General features: G+C 41.0%; 1 protein-coding gene across 2 annotated transcripts; it reads right to left on the minus strand.

The window, feature by feature from the left end:
* Positions 1–7,952: 7,952 nt before the first annotated feature.
* Positions 7,953–22,931, minus strand: si:ch211-51a6.2 (neurotrypsin). 2 transcript variants are annotated; one of them, XM_007898095.2, is made up of 15 exons: positions 22,807–22,931; positions 22,395–22,434; positions 20,290–20,532; positions 19,329–19,467; positions 18,652–18,830; positions 18,200–18,347; positions 17,785–17,963; positions 17,151–17,292; positions 16,061–16,266; positions 14,830–14,971; positions 13,257–13,462; positions 12,899–12,977; positions 11,636–11,758; positions 9,016–9,296; positions 7,953–8,317 (listed from the first exon to the last, which is right to left on the minus strand). In XM_007898095.2, exons 1-15 carry the CDS (start codon positions 22,867–22,869, stop codon positions 8,007–8,009), a joined length of 2,481 nt encoding a protein of 826 aa, XP_007896286.1. In that variant the 5' UTR covers positions 22,870–22,931; the 3' UTR covers positions 7,953–8,006. The 2 variants fall into 2 exon arrangements, with proteins under 2 accessions (XP_007896286.1, XP_042193030.1); XM_042337096.1 differs by lacking the exons at positions 22,395–22,434; positions 22,807–22,931 and adding an exon at positions 21,829–21,882.
* Positions 22,932–23,295: the final 364 nt, after the last annotated feature.

Raw genomic sequence — 23,295 nt, forward strand, 5'->3', positions numbered from 1 at the left:
CATGATGTGGTATGAATATAACTATGGACCTCTGTTACTGAACAAGTAATTTGGGGGCCAGGTCTTATTGGCGTGGATTCCAAGCAGACACCGGTCCCTCCCAGTCAGCAAAGGCAAAATTGTAGTCCAAGTGCATGCCTGTTGTACAAGAGGCAGTGTTTAGGGTGAGGGAGCACAGATGAGATCAAGGGAAAATTGAAGTTTCATATCACTCTAGGGGATTCTCGTATGACTGCAGAACTGTGGAAAAGCAACTTTCTAATTAAGACTGAATTTTTAAAAAAATCAGAATTCAGCATGATCTTACAAATTCAAGCTGTTGCTGTTGTGGTCATACATTTTAAAACAATTGGGATAATCATGGCTGACAATTTTTATTTCTCTTTTGCTCACAGGTGGTGTAAGTGTTACATTGTGATGATAGAATAATTAGTATTATTTCTCATTTAAACACTAACTGTCTACAACACATTTTGCCAACAGGAGTTGATCATCTCTGAATTTTTGGTTCAGCATTAACTCCCACGAGTGAAATATAAAAATAATTACCTCTCTGAGTTGTGCAGAAAAGGTACGAGTTCAAATGAATAATGTCTCACTAGAGGCTAAACATTGACAGTCACAATGTCAGACACCCATAGGTTCAGTGCATTACAATCAATAAGTCACTGGCAACTTGGTAGTTGCAACACAGTAGTTTCTTTCATAGAGCAGAGAAGGTAATGCTTCTCCCACCAAAACATATACACCCCTCTCAATAGCAGAAAATATTGGTTATGATAAAATCTTTCACTCTATCCAAAGTCCTAAGCCAACACCTCTGCTACACGTTGTTCCACAGTGGTTAGGTCAGTGACCTTGAACCTCCTATAGTGCTGCCTTAAGTCAGTATTTTTATTATTTGTTTCTTTGCTCAGCTTTTCCTCCCTTTCTGACATGACAACACGTGGAGTCCTGTAGCTCGGTGGTTAGAGCACTCGCCTCGCAAGCGAGAGATCTGGTTTCAATTTCCGGCAGGGCGAAATATTGGGCAAGTTTCCTTACTTTCAGGCTCTGGCAGCATCAACCTCCATGATTGCACACTTCAACTCACCAAGCCAGTCAGGAACCTAGGTGTCTTTTCAACCCTCAACTGTCTTTTCTTCCCCACATCCAAGCCATGATCCGCTCTGCCTTCCCTCACCTCCATAATATTGCCCAACTCCGCCACTCCCTCACCACTAAGGCCGCTGAAACTCTTGTTCATGCCTTCATGACCTCCAGTGCAAACGCCCTGCTTGTCGGCCTTCCCAACTCCTCCCTCCAGAGGCTGCAGTTAATCCAGAACTCTGCACCCCATGTCCTCTCCCGCACAAAACTCCGTGACCTCATCTCCTCCATTCTTGTCCGACTCCATTGGCTCCCTATCCTTCAGAGGATCCAGTTCAAGATCCTGGTCCTCACCTACAAAGCCCTCCATGGCCTCGCCCACCCTATCTCTGCGACCTCCTAACCGCCTACCAACCTCTCTGCTCCCTCCGCTCAGCTGACCCACCCACCCCACCATTGGTGGGATAGTCTTCAGCCACTCTGCTCCCAAACTCTGGAATTCCATCCCCCACTTACTCCGCCTCGCCCCCTCCTTAGCCTCCTTCAAGTCCCATCTCAAAACCCTCCTCTTTGACCATGCCATCGGTCATCCCCCTTCTCCTCCCCTCCCTTCTCCCTCCCTGACCCCAGCTCGGGTCTGAAAGGCTGTACAATGTCCAGTGCATTGGGATGCCCTCCCAACATGAAAGGCGTACACAAATGTAATCTTGTTGTTGTTGTTACTCCACACTCCTCTGTTTCCCTAGCAGTAAGTAGGAACCCGGTTCAATCCATGACTGTTTATAGAACACTGCTGTATGCAATTGCCTGCTGCATTTAACCCGCAAAATATACAGTCAATTCACTTTACAGTATATTCTGGGAAGTGCTTTGAAATGTCTCGAAGACGTGATGGAGCGCTATATCAAATGTAAGGATTATTATTATTATAAGTTAGCTCCTCCAATGGCCTAGCTGGTAAAGGCCATGGGTATTTAGCAAGTGGATAGCGAACAACATTGAATGGTGAATGGCCAACAGATATTGTTTGCAATCATGTGTGATTCAGACATTAATCTTTCAAATTCAGAAAGGACTTCATTGCCTCAGTTGCCTGTTGCTTCCAGCACTTACTGAGACATATAATTGCTACTCACAACATGTTGTGCAAACCAAATGGAACCACTGTTTATTCAGCAGATAAGGTTGGGCAACAAGTAGTGCAGACAGAAGTGCAAATTTGACATTGCAGTCCTACAATCAGCATGTTAAACAATATTTAAAAGAACACACTAGATTTGACATGTTTTTTAAAAAATTGAGGTTATCCTCGTCTTAAATCCTACACTAATCTTGGCTGAGATGTGTGAGCAGGTAACTTGCTCCTGGATCAATAGAAAGCTGCTCTGTGATTAGCATTGATGAATGCAACGTGGCCTTGGGTAAAGTCCTTCAATATTTGCTGTTAAGTGCCTCCTCTGGTGTCAAGCGTGAGAGCAGCAGGGAATCACAGTTGTATACCCATTGCCTGCCATCCCATGTGTTATATCAGTGCATCAACATACTGTGCTGTCAATGCTGCCCACACACAAAGGCAGATTTGTGAGTACAATCTCGATATATAATCTATGAAAACTCATTCAAAATGACAGTATTAAAAAAATTCACAATGTTCTGCAGAAGATTCCTGGTCAAATGCTTAAAACGGGAAATTTGGGTCTTTTTTTAAAAATGTTTTGACACTTTATGAAGAAAAGCACTCTTACGCCTTACACTTAAGGGAATTTAGAATCTATATCGTACTTTGAGTTGAAGGGTTCCAAATATTGCAGTCAGTTTTCATTTGTGTTCAGCTGAGTAATGCTTATTGGAGTCGGAAACTACAGCCAACACACCAGGACCTTCAGCTAGGCTGTCATCAATATCACCTTGTGATGGACAGGTGATGATGTCACTCGAAGAAGCAAGTTACTATGCAGACACTGCACTGTTCTAAAAATAAGCACAGTTTTGAACTCCAAGATTTTGTTTGATTCGCTTTAGGATTCAATAATAATAATAATAATAATCCTTGCATTTGATATAATGCTTTTCACGTCAGGAGGACGTCCCAAAGGGCTTCACAGAACACACTGTAAAGTGAATTGACTGTATATTTGTGGGCGAACGCGGCAGCCAATTGCGCACAGCAATGTCCCACAAACAGTCGTAGATTGAAAATGACCAATTTATTATTGTTTTTGGTTTTGGAGGGATTATTATTAGGTGTGTGGAGTAAGGAAACTTGCCCAAGGTTTCGCCCTGCCTGGAATTGAATTCAGGTCTCTCACTTGCAAAGCGAGTGCTCTAGCCACTGAGCTACAGGACTCCGTAAGTAATGTTTATCCTCAAAATAAGTAATGTTTATCCTCAAAGAAATGGGGAAAACCATGGCAGCAACTTAATGCCCACTCCAGTAATTAGTCTCAGCGCCACTGTGACTTTTTGCACCACTCAAAATGATGACAGATAAGTATGAAAAGATAAAACTGGCCAAGGCGCATGCAATTTCCCTCATCTACAGCAAATGAAATTGTTCATGGCCGTTTCTGGGATATTGCTGTGTGCAAATCGGCTTCCGCATTCACCTACCAATTACACATTCACTACACTTTATGATAAATCATGGGAAGCGCTTTGAGAATAATCAAATGTCAGGGTAATTATTATTATCTTACAGCAAAGGCTTGAAACCTTTCAGCCCACGCAGCTAATAATTTCATATTAGTTGTGCCTCTAGAACAATAATCAGAACAATATGTTTAGGAGCATACATTTCACTGCATTGCTCAACTTTAACTTACATTAGGCAGCAATTTCTATGTCTGCCACATGATTTATGACAAGGATAGTAGTTTGTAACCTAAGCTTGTGACTTTGACTTTTTGTTAACATGACAAATATCTTTGCATCAGTAATGTAGATGGAATTCAGCTTAGACCTAATTTGATTCAGATTGGATTCACTCTCAAGTTAAAGTTTTAAATGCGCTTGAACAAAAACAATATTCTTGATTAAAGTGTATGAGTTATTTCATGGTGTATGAAAATGCACATCTCTAAAATCCCCCACAGATTTAACTCGGAGTTAACAATCTCCACCTGTGACATAAATGGGGAGGTTAGCCCCCTGCCCTATTGGCTGGAGTTAGTTTGCGGCCAAGGGAACAAAAAAAGGAAGGGAGGGGGAGGAAGTAAAGGGATGAAAATAGACAAAGGCATATCTCATTGCAAAATGGGACACATGTACAAATTTTAAACACTGTTTAAATTTTTTGGGCAACTGACCCCGGCACTGATGAAATGTCTACACCAGTGTCATTCCTAAAGCAACTGTTTGCCACCAATTATTGACACTTTTCATGCATCACATGATTATTAACAAGCTTGGTCATGTGTTTGAATCTTACATGGCTCCAGTTTATCTGCTTATGGTCACTGTGTATACATTGGATCTTGGCAGCATGCTTCGTGATGCCAACCGTGATAGCGGGCAGCTTGCGTCAACTGTGATTTAAATAGTGATCATCATCTTATTTATGCCTATTGGAAAATTGGATCTGACTGAATCTGTCTGCTACTACAGTATTTCTACTGCCATTCAACTAAACACACTGACAGGATTTGACCTTCACAATCTCTAATGTTGCCCATTTTCTTACTCACAAATAAATATATTATTATGTAATAAACAGTTATTTTTAAGGAGCTTGTCTTATGTAGCTAAGTTTTATTAGCTACTAACCAAATCATGGGTTTGTACTTCTGATTCTCAGTGTGATTTACCAGTAGCAGTAACTTAATTCTTTCGTTTTTTTTGAGGTTTCACCAAATTTAATCCAAGCACTGTGAGCACATCAGCTAGATTGTTCACTCCAGATTGCAGATTCCCTGCTAAAATCATAATCACCATTCGGCATGATGCAGCCAACATGCAAACATTATCCTGTGCAATCACCCATCGAGCCACTGCTATATTGGGCATTTGCAAATATATGCAAATAAATATACACTATTATCTTCATTGCATATGTCTGAGAAGCTTGAATACAAACATACTGTGGCTACCAATTGCTATATTAAGTGCAAGGATTATTATTATTTAATTGTCAATTGTCCAATGGGTTGCCTCAAATTAAAGACTTAGAGTCCACCCATTACTTAAATATCTCTACATTAAGTATGATTTAATGAACTGATTTACAGCTGATTTAAAAAGCCTACAAATGTGAAAGTTGCTTGCCTTTTCCAGTATACATGCAGGACAAATTTATTCAATTATTCTAAATGTTGGGGGGAAAATGACAAATTCTGCTTGTGAGATAAATTCCTTTCAAAAATTGGGAAAGTTTCAGCTCGGTTACCTATACTGGAACAAGGGTGAGTAACCTGCTACCCTGGCTATACCAATCATGCTCTGGATTTGGCCTTTTGGGATTTGTGTAAGATTGGCCTTGGAGTGACACTTCCTTGTAATGTGGAAGGAACTGACCTTTGCCCTGAACCTCTTCATCAAGTTAGATAGTTGTGGGTTTCAAGCGCACATTGGGACTTTGAGCTGATAGTCTATCCTGACACTGCAGTGCAGTGTTGGAGGAGCACTGCATTGTCAGAGGTGCCGTCTTTCAGGTGAGGCGTTAAACTGAGAATCTGCCTGTTCAGGTGGACTGTTCGAAAAGAGAAGAAAACTTCTCCTGGTGTCCTGACTTACACACCCCAAATAAAACTGGTCATCCACTCCATGGCTATTTGTGAGATATTGCTGTGTTTGCCTACAAAATACAGTCACATAATTTTAAAGTATATACTGTATATTCGTGTGCAAAGCAATAATGAAAAGTGGAATTATCCCCATCACGCACACCACATAGACATACATACACAAACAAAAAATAAAAACAATTTAATACAATTAGAGAAAATGTATCTGAATCACAAGGAAAAGTTTGGACACATTGGAAGTCATGTGGTCAGTTGTGTTTTTACTATCATTTGTTCGTACTGCATGCCGAGGAGCGCTGGCAATATACAATATTTGATGGACATTTTAAAACAAGACACACAATATTTCTAAATGTTATTTTCAGCAGTAAATCACAATGTTTCAATAGTTGTTACTGATTTCTCTCTTTGATGCATTTCTAATATCTATGGCATTAAAAAAGGACAAGCTGCGAGACGTGGAATAGGACACAGAAAGCAAATCTGCCACCTACTGGTAAACTAATAGAATTCCACTCAATTGAAAATACAGTATCGACAACAGTTAAAACACAGCAACAATATAAAATTAGCATTTTATGTTCATTTAGCAGTTCACCATCTGAAGGACTATATTTTTCTCAAAGCTCATGACTATTTCTTTCAGTTGAGCTGATAAATATCATCATCTAAAATACACACATACTTTACAAGCAGAATTTGGCACATCATCTCTTGTCTTACGCTTATGCAAGCTTTGGCCATCGTCTCAGAGATACATTTCATAGAATTAGAGAGAAACTTCTGAAAATGAAAAGCAGAATTGTTGCAGGCTTATGGGACTCTGGCTACAAAGCTCAAATGCTGTTTTGTTTAAAACGGGTTTCTGCTTAATTCAAATAGCTACTTTCAAGTTTGCCAATTTTCTCCCCTCCTTACGCTACTGCCTCTTATTGGAATATGTTTTCACAGATGTTAGTGTCCTCCGGTTCCTCACTCAAATAGCTATTCTTCATATGACCCCAGACATGTGCATACCTATAGGTTATTTGACTGCAGAGAGCATCACAACTGAGACAGATCCTGACCTCACCTCATGTTTCAATCCAGAGGATCGCTGCATATCAAGGGTGGAAATCTGTTCATATTTAACCTTCCCTTCCCCAGGAGCAATCAAAGTGAGACAATCTACATCAGCACAGACCAAGATTATTGGGCAAAGCTCTTTGCAGCACACGAATATAGAGAAAAGTATATAGCATTCAAAAACTTGTTCTATACACATCCATCTCCCAGTAAGACTATGATTTGTAGTTATTCCTAAGTTTATTCCTTTCCTTAAATTTAGTGCACTAGAATTATAGTTCGTATTACACTGGTTCTTTTTCCTTGTAAACATTTATTCTTTTTTTCAAAGTATTTCACATTCTTTATTGTAATTTCTTGATGTCAGTTTCACTATCTTTCAGGAGCTGAAGTTATGTTAGCTTTGAGTTGCCACTGTAAATCTCATTTATTGTCAGCTGTAATGGGAGCATGAATGCGCTACTCGCTAAATGTGGCCAACACGACAGTAGGAATAAACAGAACATTTGGTGAATTGTGTATAATAACCTGATATGTTTTTTAAATATAGCAATTTTTTTGCTCATTTTTGTCTCCATACTATTCTTCTTCAGCTGTGAAAGAAGGAGAGTGAGCCAGTCCTGTGGATTTCTCACAATCAGCATCTGTGCTGTTCTATATCAACCAGCATCAGTATTTCTTTGCAAAGTAAGAATAGCCTTTCTTACAAGTTATGTAAGGTGGACAACTCCACTAGCCTGAGGTACCCCACAAACACACATATACAACAGCAAAGCATCCATTCAGGGCAGCCGAGCGCAATATATTTAAATAGCCCAAAAACATATGACTAAGAAAACTAAAGAAAGATGTTTCAATTCAAAAAATCTTTTCTCAATCGTTATAATGTTAGAATATATCATTCATAGCAGTCCCTGCTGTAGGGTGTTTTCCTGTTTGAGATTATTGTAGTTTATGCTTTATAAAGGGCAATGAAGAGGTTACACTTAATATTATTGCTCCAAGTAGTCTTTGGTACATTCAGACAAATAAGAAATTGAGTCATTTACATTGGAACAGTGTTTGCACTTCACATTAGTCATTATCTTTCTTTGAACCAGGTTTCTTCTTATTTTACTTTAATGCTGTCACTTTCTTGATCCACGAGACAAACTTGGACACCTTTGTGTAAACTCCAGGAGAATCCTTCCTCCCACACCCATAACCCCAGGAAGTAATCCCTAAAATGACCCAGCGCCCACTTGTCCTCTGACACATGAGTGGGCCACCACTGTCCCCCTGGCAGCTGTCAACCCGGTTGTGTTCAGACAAATTTCCTGCACATATCATCCGGGATGTAAACTTGTTCCTGTAACGACTGGCACAGACTTGCTTCCGTAATAAGGGAACGGCGCCCTGAAGCAATGTTCTTGAATAGGACCTTCCTAAAAAAGGGAGTCAAACAAACAAACAAAGTGATTCATTCAGGACTGCTCATGATGTCAGTCACCAATGTTCTGTAGCCACTTTGAAATGTTAACAGAACATATCTAGGCATCAATGCTTCTCTTATGTGTTGTCAGAAATATTATAATATTATAAATATTATAATATCTTTGACTGCGCCTTCGGTCACCCTCCTACCCGTACCCTCCTTGCGCTCCACCTCTCCTGATCCCAACCCCCAGCTCGGGTCCAAATCCCTGATTGTCCTTGGGTCATCCTTACAGCATGAAAGGAGCTATACAAATATAATTTGTGGTTGTTATTCCAAGTCTCAAAATTATTGTGCAACTAGTTGCATTAATACTTGCATTCTATGGATTTCTATCAATTAGTTAATCAATCTGTAACTTGGGATATTCTAACCACTAGAATCAGACTGGATAGCACAAATGATGATCCTTGGTTGTTTCTCTATGTGATGCACATAAGCAGCTGGGAGGCAGACTCTCTGCCCCCTCATGACCTCACTAGTGTCTGAAATCTTGCCTCCAAGGAAAACTTGAGTGTGAATTTTAAAATTTAGGGGTTGAATATATTAGGGGTATAATATATTATAATAATCTGGGCAGGTTGCTAAAAGACGGCATAATGTTAGCCTGATCCACACCATTGACTACACAAACCGATAATCTCTTACCTGTATCTCCCCAGCCAGTGATGAAACAGGCCTGCCTGTTTATTCTGGCTTTTCCCCTTCTCTCTGGTAAACATACTGGCATTGTGTACTGATTAAATGTCACACAGTGTCCTTCCCTGCCCTTCATTCTGACCACTGCTATATCATTATCACTGCTGTCTGCCTTATAGTTTCTGTGGATTACAATCCTTTCCACAGGCACTTCCCTCTCATATTCATCTTCCACACCAGTGTGATAATCTCCTACTCGAACAAAGTAGTGTCTTGTCTCATCACCAAACCTGAAACAAGAAACCAGTTAATGAAAATGAGTTTTTACTTAAACAACGCAGTAGAATTTTCTCTATCTTTCTTAGGTTCTCCAGGCAAGGCATTCTACAGCATGCAAGTCTCCTGGCTGCACTTTATGTCACTCACTGATGAGTTGAAAGGAGAGTTGGAAGTTACCCCAACATAATTCATTTTGCCGTGGGGAGACCATTGTGCCCCACAGTGGTTTGTGTGGCAGCAGTGACAACTAACAATAAATGTGCTTGATCAAAAAAAAGTTTGCCATTTATTGCCCCTCCTGAAGGCCCACTGACACTGAGCTGCCCTCTGGAGACTTACCTAAGCAGCTAAGCTCTGCCTCCACCCTTGACTCCAGTACCACTGTTGCCTGACAGAATGTCCATCAGACATCAATGATGAGAGCTAACTTTCTTCAGTTGAATGTCAACAATATGAGGCTCTCCTGATTTGCTCCCATCAGGGCCTCCTCACCTCAGGCGCTGACAGCATCACCATCCAAGGATGCACACTTCACCTCACTGAGCCAGTCCGAAACCATAGAGTCTTGTTTGACCCTCAACTATTCTTTCTACCCCACATCCGTGCCATGACATCCGCTCTGCCTTCCTCCACCTCTGCAATATCGCCTGGCTCCACCACTGTCTCACACCGCAAGATGCCAAAACCCTCATACACACATTCATAACATCCAGGCTTGACTATGCAAACTCCTTGCTTGTCAGCCTCCCCAACTCATCCCTCCATAGGCTGCAGATCATCCAGAACTCTGCAGCCCATTTCCTCTCCAGCACCAGGCTCCATGACCTTCTGCCACTCTGCCCCCACCCTCTGGAACTCCATCCCGCAGTCCCTCCACCTCACCCCCTCCCTTGCCTCCTTCAAGACCCATCTCAAGATCCTCCTCTTCGACCGTGCCTTCGATCACCTTCCTTCCCCCTGCCCTCCACCCTCCCCAATCCCGAACCCCAGCTCAGGTCTGAAACACTGATTGTCCAGCTCCTTGGGACATCCTCCCGACGTGAAAGGCGCTATAAAATGTAATTTTGTTGTTGTATTTTGTTGTTGTTGTTGATCTTCTTTGACAGAATCTTCAGTTTCTCAGTCTCCCCACCCCACAACCTCTCCATACATCACACTATTTGCTCATACAATCTGAAGCCCCCCCTTCAGATTGTGCTGTTTCACTATGGAGCTCCATCCCACATTCCCTTCGCCTCTTTCACGGCACGTCACAAAACCCTCCTCTTTGACCGAGCCTTCGGCCATCCTCCTACCCTCCCTACCCTCCCCCCTCACCAATCTTGATCCCAGCTTGGGTCCAAATTGCTGACTGTCCAGCGCCTTGGGACATCCTCCCGACGTGAAAGCCACAATACAAATGTAATTTTGTATTGTATTGTGTGTACAGTTGTCCTCAGACTTTGAATAATCCTCTATAGAAACTAATAGTAGTTTTTTCTCCTTTTCTCCCACTCCTTTCCTATATATCTGATAACTCCTGGAGCACAGAAAAATGCTGATGGCTCCCAAGTTTCCTGAAAAGGGGTGTTGGCCATCATCAATCACTTCATCATAACAGGAACTCACTCAGGGAAATTACAGTCCTGTAATCAAGAATGGGAAGCTGCAATCAGAAGTGAGGGTGAATTCATTTTGTTTTTAAAAAAAACTCTTAAAATCCCATTCAAACCTGGAGGCACTGGTAGAAATGCATCAGACTACCTCATTTCTTTGTTCTGGCTAGTATGCTATCCCCAGAACCACCCTCTAAAAATGCAAATATAGCAGCATTACAGCAAAATAGTTTAATAATTTATCCATGTTAGATGCTAGAAAAGTGGTTATTATTAGCACTGCTGACTGTATTGCAGAACAACTAGGCCACCTGTCAGTGCTCAGATCCAAACCTATTTTGGTGCAGATGTTTTGTAGAGTTGTAATATGAGCTATTCAATGGTTGTGTGGCAATATAAGGGTCATAATCTGTATAGGCCAAGAACTGAATTACTGCAATATCACCAATAAAGATTTGCTTTGTGCAGAACCATAAAAGGCAGCTCGCAACAAACTGCGTCCAGCAGTGAAACTCCATGTATTTCACATAAACTTACAAACGTTCAGCTTTGACCTTAGATTGTTGGTTGCTGAGACTGATGAGTCAGTGATCTATTCAGTAAGTAACAAGGCTTTTTTTTTTTAACATTGAGGTGTCAGTAATTCTACTTCTTTTTTTTTTAAAAGGAGCATTTTGTACAATCAACCCAACTGATTCTGTGAGGAACAGGTAACAAAATGATCAAATAATGAAAGTGTTTGATTCCTTGCTGACCTTTTGAAACAGTGAGCTGCTGTCAGCACCCAACAGTTGCTGATTAACGTGGCTCCACACAACAAGCGGGTCCCTCGATGAAAAGTCTTGAGCCTCAGCGACACTTGCCATGGCCATCCACCTCTGCAAACACAGACCCGGGCACACATTTAAACATCTCCATTGAAATAACACACCTTTGTCTAATGACTGCATAAATCAATTAACCTTCACAATCATCATGGAAACTCCTAGTAATCTCTTTGATCAAAAAGAATAATTGGATGTTAAGGCTTACACTGTCTTCCTCTTGGTCACTGTATGTTAACTTGGGATAATTGTTATTTCTGTGGACGTACTCTCATACATGGCAGAGCAGAGCTCTGGAGAACATTGAATCTATTCAGTTGCACACATTGTTAACCATGAGAGATATACATTTGGGGAGAGGGGACTGGAGTATTTTGTGCAAACTTGGAAACAATGTGATACTTACATAAACATTCAAAGAGAATGGAGTGCATCAGTGTTTATCTTAGAGCAGATAAAGGAAACCAGAAGGTCTAAATCATATTGCACTGTGCAACGTTAAGAACAATAAACAAGATGTAATGATATGCGATCAAACAGGACACGCTTACTGTGAACAACTATAAATTTACAACATGTAAGATAACAAAGTAAAAAGTACAAACACAATCAAATATTGTTAAATAATTTATGTATTTCATATTGGATTCTGAAACATTTAACAAATGCAACTTCTGTACCATACAATCCACTCGACACTCATAGGAGTGGAAAGAGATTGTGAATGAACTAAATAATGACCAAAAATGGTATATTCTCTCCATTTTTGTTCATTTTTTGGGGTCTTCCAGAGCTACTCTTGAACCAGATGCTAAATAGTGGCTTGCTTTTCCATGTCCTCTCCCTACCTCACTGCGAAAATATCTCTTACTCTAGCTGCCCAGCTGATATTAGCAATCATTCTGTGGGGAAATCGAACATGGACTGCAGACTGGATGAAGTCTCACCTTATAAAAAGACATGTGACAATGAGTCTAGATATACATAGCCAAGCAAAAGAATGAAACAATTAAAGCATGAAAGGAATACACTTTGAAAAACAGCAGAACAAACTTTCTAATCGTGGATCCTTATCACAAGTATATGTTATATTTATTCAGAGTAAACAGAATACTATTATAATTAAATTTTACATCAGCTGAGAAGTCAAAATGACGATGCATGAGGAAAAAATGCATCTTTTCAAACGCCTACCTGATGGTTTTCTTTCCTCCAATAATACGCTTTTTGCGATGATTCATCGAGCGTAGCCCACAGATTGAAGGCATGGAGTCTAAACATTCAAAACAAAAATCTATCAATTGTCAATCTTTAACTTCAATCAGCCAAGAAAAATGTTAGTTTCCTTCAACATGCAATTCGTAACAAAAAATTTATTTAGATTATTCAGAACAAACGTTTGAAGCTATATTAAACAAAACATCCATTATTTAGGACGAGACATGGTCTAAATAAAGTTCTAAGCAGGACAATTTATATTAGAGTGGCCGATTCTAATTTCCTATGTTTAACTTTTTACGTTGAATTGTCGCTACTTTCACAATTTACTTTCCTCCCCTGCTGAACTCTTCCAGTACATCCTCCTTGTAATTGCAGATCACGCCCGCATCCTCACTGTGCAAGCAGTTGTGAATCCCGAAGTCCTGTGTGTCACAGTCGCTGAGTGAGTATTCGTGGCCCATACACTTAACATTATCCAGATGGATAGGTCCTTGGCCTTCGCCAAAATATGCCATTGTCCTGGCTTTTGCTGGACCACTGAAAATAAAAGGGTTCCGTTATTGCTAATGCACTAATATTCCCCAGAACAATACTTTTGGATGCACCAAGTGAACATAGGTTTAGAATTGCACAAAGCAATTTCAGGTCAGACACCAGGAAGTTTTTGTTTAACTAGAGGGTAATTAACCACTGGAACAGGTTTCCAAGAAGGGTGGTTGAGGCCAGGCCAGGATGCTGGACTCATTTTTAAAAAAATACTGTTTGATGCTATGGTGGGAAGACGATAGGATGGGTATTTTGGAAGGATGAGATTAATAGGGACGAAGGGTCTTCTTATCCATACCAACCTTGTAACTTCTCCATTTGCTCTGAACATAACAAAGAAAAATGGTCACAAACCTGGAATGTGTTTGGTATTTTTATTTTAGAACTTTGTTGCATAATAAATGTGGCAAATTTTAATTTTCTTCTCTTCCCCTATTAAAATATTATTGATTTACTGATAAATCAATGTATCATGGCAGGGTGATGGGACACCAATTCACACTCAAAGTTCTCTACATTATGCAAAAGTAGGGACCCAGGGAAACTGAAGGGGTGAATCAATCCAGGCAGCCCTCCCAGTTATCGGCAAAGGATAGGAGCCTCCTGCATTTCTGCTTGAGTGAGAAGTGAAATGTATTCCAGGGTTTCAAGAAAAAGGGGAATAAATCATCACTTTAAAAGGGTGAAGATTAAAATTGATAATAATCCTTGCAATGGATTAAATATAGTTGATTTTAACTTTAAAAATCATTTGGAAAAGATAGAACCAATTGTACAAAATGCAAGGTTGGATTATTAGCAAGGACAAATCTAGAATAACATCCAGGTGTCTGTTGTATATTACAAGCCACTAACACATCAAAGGGATTGAGATAAAATGCGAGAGTAAATCTTGAGCAGGTTATTAATGTCTCCTCAACCAAGAGATGTGTTCCTACCCTGTAATATACTGTATAAGAGTTATTCTGCCTAAAATATGCAAGCATAGTGATTTACTATATTCCACTTTCATACTGGTGACGACCACAGCAATTGTGTGACAGGTAATGCTGCTGGATATTTTTTACTGACTAATGCAGGGGAATTTGTGGCCTTTGTTTTTAGACAAAGGCTGAGGTGCAGCTCCAGTATGGAGCTTGACATCAGACTGCTTTAAATGCAGGCAATCTTGGGTGTTGCCCTTGAATGTAACTGAAGATTGATTTCCCTTTCTCTTAGATGGTGAAGAAAATGAACCCGCTATCCAGAAGAACTGAGCCTGTGATCAGGTGCAATGTGCCACACCATGTATCACAGGAATATCAGAAGTTTTAAAGTCTAGACACAGATTGATTTTGTGAGTAGGTTCTCTAACCTACTTGTAACCCAACTGTCTGCAGACCACTACTGCTTCTCTGTTCGTCCAATCATCGTCACAGACACTTCCCCATTCTCGGTTGAAGTACACCTCCACACGTCCCTCCTTGCTGGCTTCTCCATCCACTAGTCGAATGGGTGGTCCTGTAGATAGAGCACAATTAGCCATTTAAGAGACATTCCTTTAAAATAAAAAGGAAAAAAATCTCAAAGGAGTACAGAAATATAAAATATAGAATTCATATAACCAAATGCATCAATTACCACAGTAATATGCTGAATCTGCCACTGGTGAAGAAGGGCTAAATCCAACTTCCTTTTATGAGTGGAAACAAGATTGGAAGATTGCTAGTCTCTGGCCAGTATTTTTAATAACTGTGGGAATTTACAAACCTTTTATTTCAGTGGCATATGGCACCCAGTGAACATAACTATTGATAGTGCAAGAACACATTTTTTTTATTACGCCAACACATGTACAGACTCTTGCACAAGCTCACAGCTCACACACAGTATCTGATACACATGGTATTGTCGACTAATATAAACACAAAGTTATTACAGCCATGGCCTGCCCTTCTGAAAGCCAGTCATTGAATTTTGACAACCCCACTCAATCTGCCATGGTATTTCAATCAGTCAAAAAAGGTATGATTAAAAGAAAGATTGATAACAAGGGTTATTTATTTCCCTCTCCCTCCACCATACTCTCCTCCTCTCTTGAAGGCATAGCCTCATGCTGGAGAACATTCCCTGAGGGTTCGAGCTCGTGTGCACTACCTGCCATAGGGCCATTCTTCATACCTGTGCTTAAACAATGATTTTCAGCACGATATAGAAGTGGTGGGGGGGGGGGGGGGGGTGGAGTATTAGGCATTTAGTCTCAGATTTATATGTTCATCTTGGAAAATCAAACATTTTAGATACAGCCAGTTTGAATGCCTCCAGGGTGGTTTCCCCTGCTTATTGTAACTGCAATACCTTAAGAAATCTTTATTTTAGGAAACCAAAATAAACCATGGTATTGTATTCTAAACAGAGGACCTGAGGTGCTGACAAACGTCAGATTCCAATCACGCTGAATCTAAACAGAGAACAAATCTAGCCGTATGATTGAAGAATTTAGAATATACAGGAAGCTTGGCTATACAAAGGAAGTTACACAAAGTGGGCATGTTCTTTGTTTCATGTTGGTTGGCAATTAACTCTTTTTGCCAACTATACAATGCTTACCTACATTAGATTCAGTTATTTTATTAGTCTCTTCCGGTTTACACTCTACGCCTACGTCCTCATGATGAGAACAATCATGTTGGCCCCAGTTACTTCGAGCACATTCCAAAAGTTGCACCTCGTTCCCTGTGCAAATTACATCATCGAGGAATATGAATCCAGTTCCCTGTCCAAACTTTCCCTCTGGTGCTACAGATGCAGGTCCACTGTCAATGGTAAATTTGAATGATTAATGCTGCAATTGAAAGATATACTGCTGTAAGAGCGTATTTACTAAATTAAAGAGCTGTTATTTCACATACATCAATGGCACCATCTACAAAGTACTACTTTATAATGAAGCAAATGGATTAATTTTAAGATTTCATGTGTATTGTTTTCATCGTGTCTTATGACATTGAAGCTTTTATCTCTCATGGCAGGTGATGGATTTGCAAATTGGCTTGTGCCACAATTATTTTTCAGATCAACTTGCCACCTCTCAGACTTTCCTTCCCTCCATTCTTCTCATTTCACCACCTGTAGAAATCCCCTTTCAGCCAAGAATCCGTGACCTTTCAACTGGTAGACTTCTTTACACCAGGAAAGAGTATCACTCAGTGAATAACTTGCAAGAGGTCCAATTTGAGCAAGGTCACTTTTCCCTCTTCTCACCTCAACACTGAAGATGCCTCATTTTAGCAGTCAAACTGTTTTCAAAACTCAGAGATGCGACTAACATTAAGTGATGGTGGGTAACCTTTTGACTTGAAGAAAGACCTCAAAGGCATGAACTCAAATACTTGACAGTAATTACCTGCAAAGCACTTTGAGACGAAAACACACTCTAAAAATGCAAATTCTTTCTTTTGTGTAGTACTCTTAAATTTGCTTTACTCATTGATTGACATTGAGCTTAGTAATTCTTAGAGCATTATACTTAACAGCTCAAATTCAATCAAAAAATAGGAAGAAATTATATAATATTGCAAAAGTAACTTTTAAATTTCTTCAATTGGTTAACATAAATTCCTGATGAAGGGCATGAACCAGTATGTGTGTGTGGTATGTGTGTGCACACAAGTGTGTGCGTGCTACCTAAAAGTCTTACCTGAATCCAAGCTGCCGGCAGACAACCTGTGCATTCAGTTCACTCCATTTGTCATCACACACTGTTCCCCAAGCTCCATTATGATATATTTCTAACCTTCCTTGACTGTATTCTCTGTTTCCAACCAGTCGTACAACACCCTCTGAAGCAAGCATTGTTAATCATAAAGCACACATTAGTTACTTTATAGTAGTAAACGTAATCCTCAGTGTCTATAAGGGGAAAAAATGTTGGTTGCTACAGAGTTCAAGTGACAGCATTTCCACACCTTCCCACAGAATATGCTTGGCATTTTCCACACAATATGCTGAGATTTGGAGTTTAATGCCCAGTGAACTCATAATCAACTGCAGGGCAATCATTTTATTGCATATTTTTGAAAATTATCCTACCATAAAAAGTGTTCCTTCAAAATGTAACTCATTGAAATTTGTAAGTCTTTCACCACCACAAAGCAAATTTACTAATAATGGTACCTTGAAGGAGTATTTTTAATAATGTATGTAGATAGTACAAAGCAATACAGGCTATTTGGACTAACTAATCTATTTTTCTGTCTCAACTCTGCCCCCCACCCCCCCTCTCCCCCACAGAATAACAGAATTAGAAACAGAAAAAAGCAGAAACTATTTACCTGTAAATAGGTTACAGGTCACACCAGCATCCTCCTTATGATCACAGTTATGTTCTCCCCAGTTACTTTTCTTGCACTGATCCAAATGCAGTTCATTGCCTGTGCATTCAACTTCATCCAGTAATACAGGGCCTGACCCATGGCCAAAATGAGACCATGTCCATGATTTGGCAGTTCCACTGGGAGGGGAAAGGACAACAAGGGAAAGTTACAATATCGTCAAGGATGTTAAATGTAATTGTAGTGTTTTACTTATTTGACTGTTTATTCCACAATTTAGATTGACCGCAACTCCTTCAATTCACAGCACGTAACAATCCAATCTCTATTAACCTCTATTAAAAAGTTCCAGATAAGGATTATAGATTGTTCCATCAGCTAACAAAGTATAGACTTTGTTATGCAATCTGCTCACCTTAGTCCCAAATGTCTACAGACAACCTCCGCATCTGAATCATCCCACTGGTCATCACAGATTGTCCCCCACTTTCCAGCATGAAAAACTTCAACTCTACCTTCATAGTCCTCCTTGCCTCCAACTAAACGGATGGGGATTACTGAACCTGCACTTGAAGAAAGTAAGACAAGAACTTATCAACAGCAGTAAAAGCCTTTGTTGAAAAATACATCTCCCCTCTTCTGCGTACTCTACAGCACCAATGCGGATAGTAAACTCATCACCATCTGTATGAGCACAATTATAAGCTCAATAACAAGCAACAAATAAAATGGTATAACCCATTTAAAATCAAGCTGTACAGCTATTTTCTGAAGAATGTAACTAACAGTTGCTAACAGTTCTTTGTGCAAGATCCTTCAATAAAGTTTATGGTTGACCACTTTGAGATGTTTACTTCAGACTTTTACCTTTTGGAAGTCCACACGAAACTCCCACATCATTTTCATGACTGCATTCTCCTGTTCTTAATGTGCTGTTTCTACACCAGAGCAAGGCTGTCTCATCTCCACGACAATGCACAACCTGCATATGAATGGGTCCTGTCCCTGGTCCAAAGTATGAATTCTTCATAGCAATACCTACTTCACTGAAGACACACAGCACAAAAAGAAACAACAAACAGTGGGATTATTTTACAAAAAGAATTGTTTATATACTTTACTTTCCATCTTTTGCTGTTTTGATTCATTCTCTGGACTTGTTGGATAAAACCTGATGGATACAATTTTTCTACAATTATTTAACCCAGTACATACAGACAGCAACCAAGAGACTTTGCAAAAACATATTCTCTAACATCCCTCTTTACATTTCCAAAAATAATCTTGTTTTTATTCTATATTTCCCCAACAACTTTACGCAAAAGTAAATAATTACAAATCGAACAAAATTGTAACCAGTTTACCAGCAAAATGATTTTAAAAAATATTAAACTAGTCCCCGGGTTAAAAGAATAAAAGATTTTTTTTAAATACAATTATCAAGTATGAGTCATATGTACCTTGCAGAAGAGATTTAAATCAAAGTTGGCAACTAAATCTGTAAATAGGGCCCTGAAAATAATCAGTGCAGAGACTGACAATACCTCAAACCCAACTGACGGCACACCACACTTGCATCTCGATCATCCCAGTGGCTGTCACAGACAGTGCCCCACTGTCCATTGTAAAAGAATTCTACCCTTCCCTCATCTTGTCTGGCTCCTCCGCTCAATCGGACCGCACCTTTGAAATCCAAGAAATTTATACACAGAAACATTGTCCTCTAAAAAGTGATGTAACTAATGAAATTATTAATAGAAATTAGAACATATTAAACACAGAAAATATTAAACTACAGAGACTGTGACAGCTAAAACCGTCTTTGGATAATGCAGTGCACTTAACTCAGTAACTATATTTCATGTTTGCCCACAAAATGGAGTCAAACCACTTTACTGGATATTCTGTGAAGCACTTTGACAAAGTGATAAGGCCTTGCATTAAATGCAAGAATTATTATTATAACATACAGATTTGTTGCTTGCATCATGATTTTTTTTCTCACATCAGACCAAACCCTACAGTAAAATGCCCAGCTCAGCCTTGACTTTAACTACCTTTTGAAGTCTGTCTTATCAGGTTCTCTGCAACATAACTACAAAATAATTTAAAAGTGTAGTTGGACATTAACGTTGAATGGAGTGTGATCACCTGACTCTTGAATCACCATTCAATATTTACCTGACAGAAAAGAGATGATTGTCTCCACGGCACAAAAAGGGAAGTAAACTGATTTAATGTATGGATTCAAGCACTCCTGTATGGATTGTTGCCAATTTCTGGTTTGAACATCAACTATAACACATTGCTGACTAATCTCACCGCTATGGAGCAGTGCTACCTAGTGTCTAACAAAATTGTGGTCTGCTTGTCAAAAATTGCTGGCACGAACCTAGAACTTAGTTGACGTGTGCATGTTCTTCAGATTTTGCCTGGGTTGTTGATATGTACAGTTTTGGCAGTTTCAGTGATATCTGTGAGCAAATGTGAAAAGTGACTTCTTACCGTGATTGCAGTCACATTCTAACCAGCTTATCGATCCTGTTTCTTTTCTGTAGAAACACCATGGAATTGGTTCCTCATCAGGATTTCGGCAGAAGTTATGATCACCAAGGCCCTTGTTTGGATATTGCTGCACATAGTCTGGAAATTCTGTCCACTTCAGACATGTTTCTCCAGTCACAGTGAGTGTCACTGATCCATTGTAATAACCCACTTTTGTAACACCATCTAAACACCAACTAACAACTGTGTAGACAAAATAGGACACATATATGAACTCATTCCCCTCTCTGCTTCAATTTAACATATTATTTTCTTCACATGCCATTGAACTCAAGAGTCTGGTGATTTGGAGCTTGTGTAATATGTTTTCCGGCTCCCTTACATTCATAGGGTGGAAATGAAAACTTGGCAGACAAAGCTAAGGTGACCAAATATCATTATACGGACTCCAGAAACCCTGGTACATTTGAACTCCTGTTTTAAGAGATAACTTTGTACTCTCCCAGCATTTTGTCCCAGAAACAGGAGGCTCTTTTGCCGAGGCCAATTACTTGAGAATAACAGCTTGGATACTGCGCAAGATGGACTCAAATTTCAATTGAATTTGCGGGTCAAGTTAAGCACACAACTAATTTATAAATGGAAAGGTTAATTCAGCAGCTGAATCTGCCTTGCATCTATTTCAGGAAGGGAATGCCTCAGATTAAATCCATTAATTTCCCAATTCATTAAAAGGTCTTTAAAATGCCCCCCAACAAAATATTTGACCTCAACCTCTACAGCACAAATTGATGTACCCTCTTCGTAAACTATGACTCTCATAGATTTAAAATTACACTCAGAAGGGTAAGATTATGGTGTTGTTTACTCTCCCCCCTCCCGCCCCCCAAAAATGTTACACAGTTCAATATCTCATCCACAAATCTGATAAGGAGAATTCACAATCAGAATGTCCAGAAAAGCTCTTCACTATTACAAGGCCATGAACTCACTATCTATTTTACCTTCCAACAATTACTCATCCAAGCAGCAGAATGCACAATTCATGTTCTAACTAATAACTCTGGATGATTTCACCCACAAAATATACACTGTACAGTATATCCTGCGAAGCGCTTTGAGAAGTCTCGAAGACGTGATAAGGCAGAACATCAAATGCAAGGATTATTATTATTATTATTATTATAAATTAGGGAGAAAATTAGTGCCCCCCCCCAAATACTGGGATATGGCTACTAACCCATGAAATTGTTCACTGCAAATAAAAACCCAACAGAGGTTTGACAGAAAAACAACGACACAGTATGGTGGGAGCAAAGGACATAAAGTCCACCGATTGAAATGAAACATCTGCACTCGTGGCCTCAAGACACATCCGAAAGCTTCTCAGCGCAGAAGGGACTCAGAGAGAGAGAGAGAGAGAGCAGTTTCTGCGCTGCTCAGAAAGGTCCTCTATCAATCAGCTAAAAATACGACGTGTGCTTTCTGGATTCCGTGTCTATTTTTGCAAAGGAGCGCAGGGCTTGAAAGGGTCCAAACCTCCACGAAACATCAATACAGGGATTCCTCAACGTGACAACCTCTCCCTCTGCAACAGATGTTCCGAAGAAGGTGCGTCGGGGGGCTCTGGTGCAGTGGGTTATTGACGAAGCAGCTCAGAGTCATCCATCGCCCGGAACTCCGCAACAACCGGGTACCAATCCGACATCCACGATATTTGGGTCAATGAAGTGGCCCTACACAGGTGGACCCTTTCGTGTGCACCAACGCACAAACCCCCGTTAACATCAATCGGGACCGCCCGCCCAGGAGCGGCTGCGGATGATGGAGGGACTCGGGAGCATTCGGTGCGCTGTTTTAACGTTACGATCCGGTGACCCGGTGTGTGATGATGAGGGGTACAGCCGCCCCCCGGGGGTGGGGGGGGGTCAGGGTCACTGTGTGCAGTTCCACACAGTGCATCGCGTTCGGAACTAAACTCCCGAAGTCACACGCCTCGCGGGGGGGGGGGGGGACACCGTCGACTCGGGAGGTGGGGGGGGCGGGGGGGGGGGGGGGGGGGGTCGGTGCCACCGTTTCCCGGGGGGTTCCAGCGGCTGCGTTACCTGAGAGGCGATTGCCTTGGGATTTCGGAGTTTGCGAGACCTGCAACACAACACACAGCAGAAAAGCAAACGACTTCACATTTGCGCTCCTGAGGGCTGAGCGGCCGCCGCCGGTGGACGTGTGCGCGACGGTGCGATGTGTACGGACAGTGAGAGTGAGTGAGTGAGTGAGTGAAGTGAGTGAGTGAGTGAGTGGCACTGGTTTCGCGAGTCCGGCTGTTGCACCGGAGATCAGCGGAGATACCCCCACACCCCGACCCCCAATTACACCGGGTTTACCTTGTTTGGGGGGTGTGGTTTTTTTTGCACACACACACACACACACACACACACACGCATGTGATTTCACTCGGGGGTGTTGACAGCCGCTTTTTTTTAAAAAAAAAAGCCACCGTGAAACTCTCCGACATACCTCAGCCGCCGCGTAAAAGAAGCAAAGTGCGGATACCCCCGAGACGACGGCAGCAAATGTCATCCTCTGGCAATTGCGCTTCGGAAAGCGGAACAGCGATTGCAATGTCTTCCCAAAGTCCTCTCCCCCCCCTCCCTCCCTCCTCCGTCTGACTGACTGACTGACTGACACACACACACCCCGCGGGAGCTTCAACCAACCCAACAAACGGCGACGGGCGAGTGTCAACCGGTCCCCGGGGATCAGCCCGTGATCAGCCACAGCTGATGGGCGGACCTGCAACGTGGGAGTGAGTGAGTGAGTGGGAGGGAGTGGGAGGGAGTGAGTGGGAGTGAGTGGGAGCTTCACAGCAGAGGAGGGTGGGACCCTCCAGTCTGGAGGTAATTAGACTGCAGATAAACCGCAGTCACTTTGGGTAGATTTCGGCTCTTTTTTTTTAAAAAAAAGACCCAGTGGTGGTGCCCCCCCCCATCCCCCACCCCCCACCCA

Source organism: Callorhinchus milii, unplaced genomic scaffold (assembly GCF_018977255.1).
Source record: "Callorhinchus milii isolate IMCB2004 unplaced genomic scaffold, IMCB_Cmil_1.0 Scaffold7, whole genome shotgun sequence".
Classification (NCBI taxonomy): Eukaryota; Metazoa; Chordata; class Chondrichthyes; order Chimaeriformes; family Callorhinchidae; genus Callorhinchus; species Callorhinchus milii.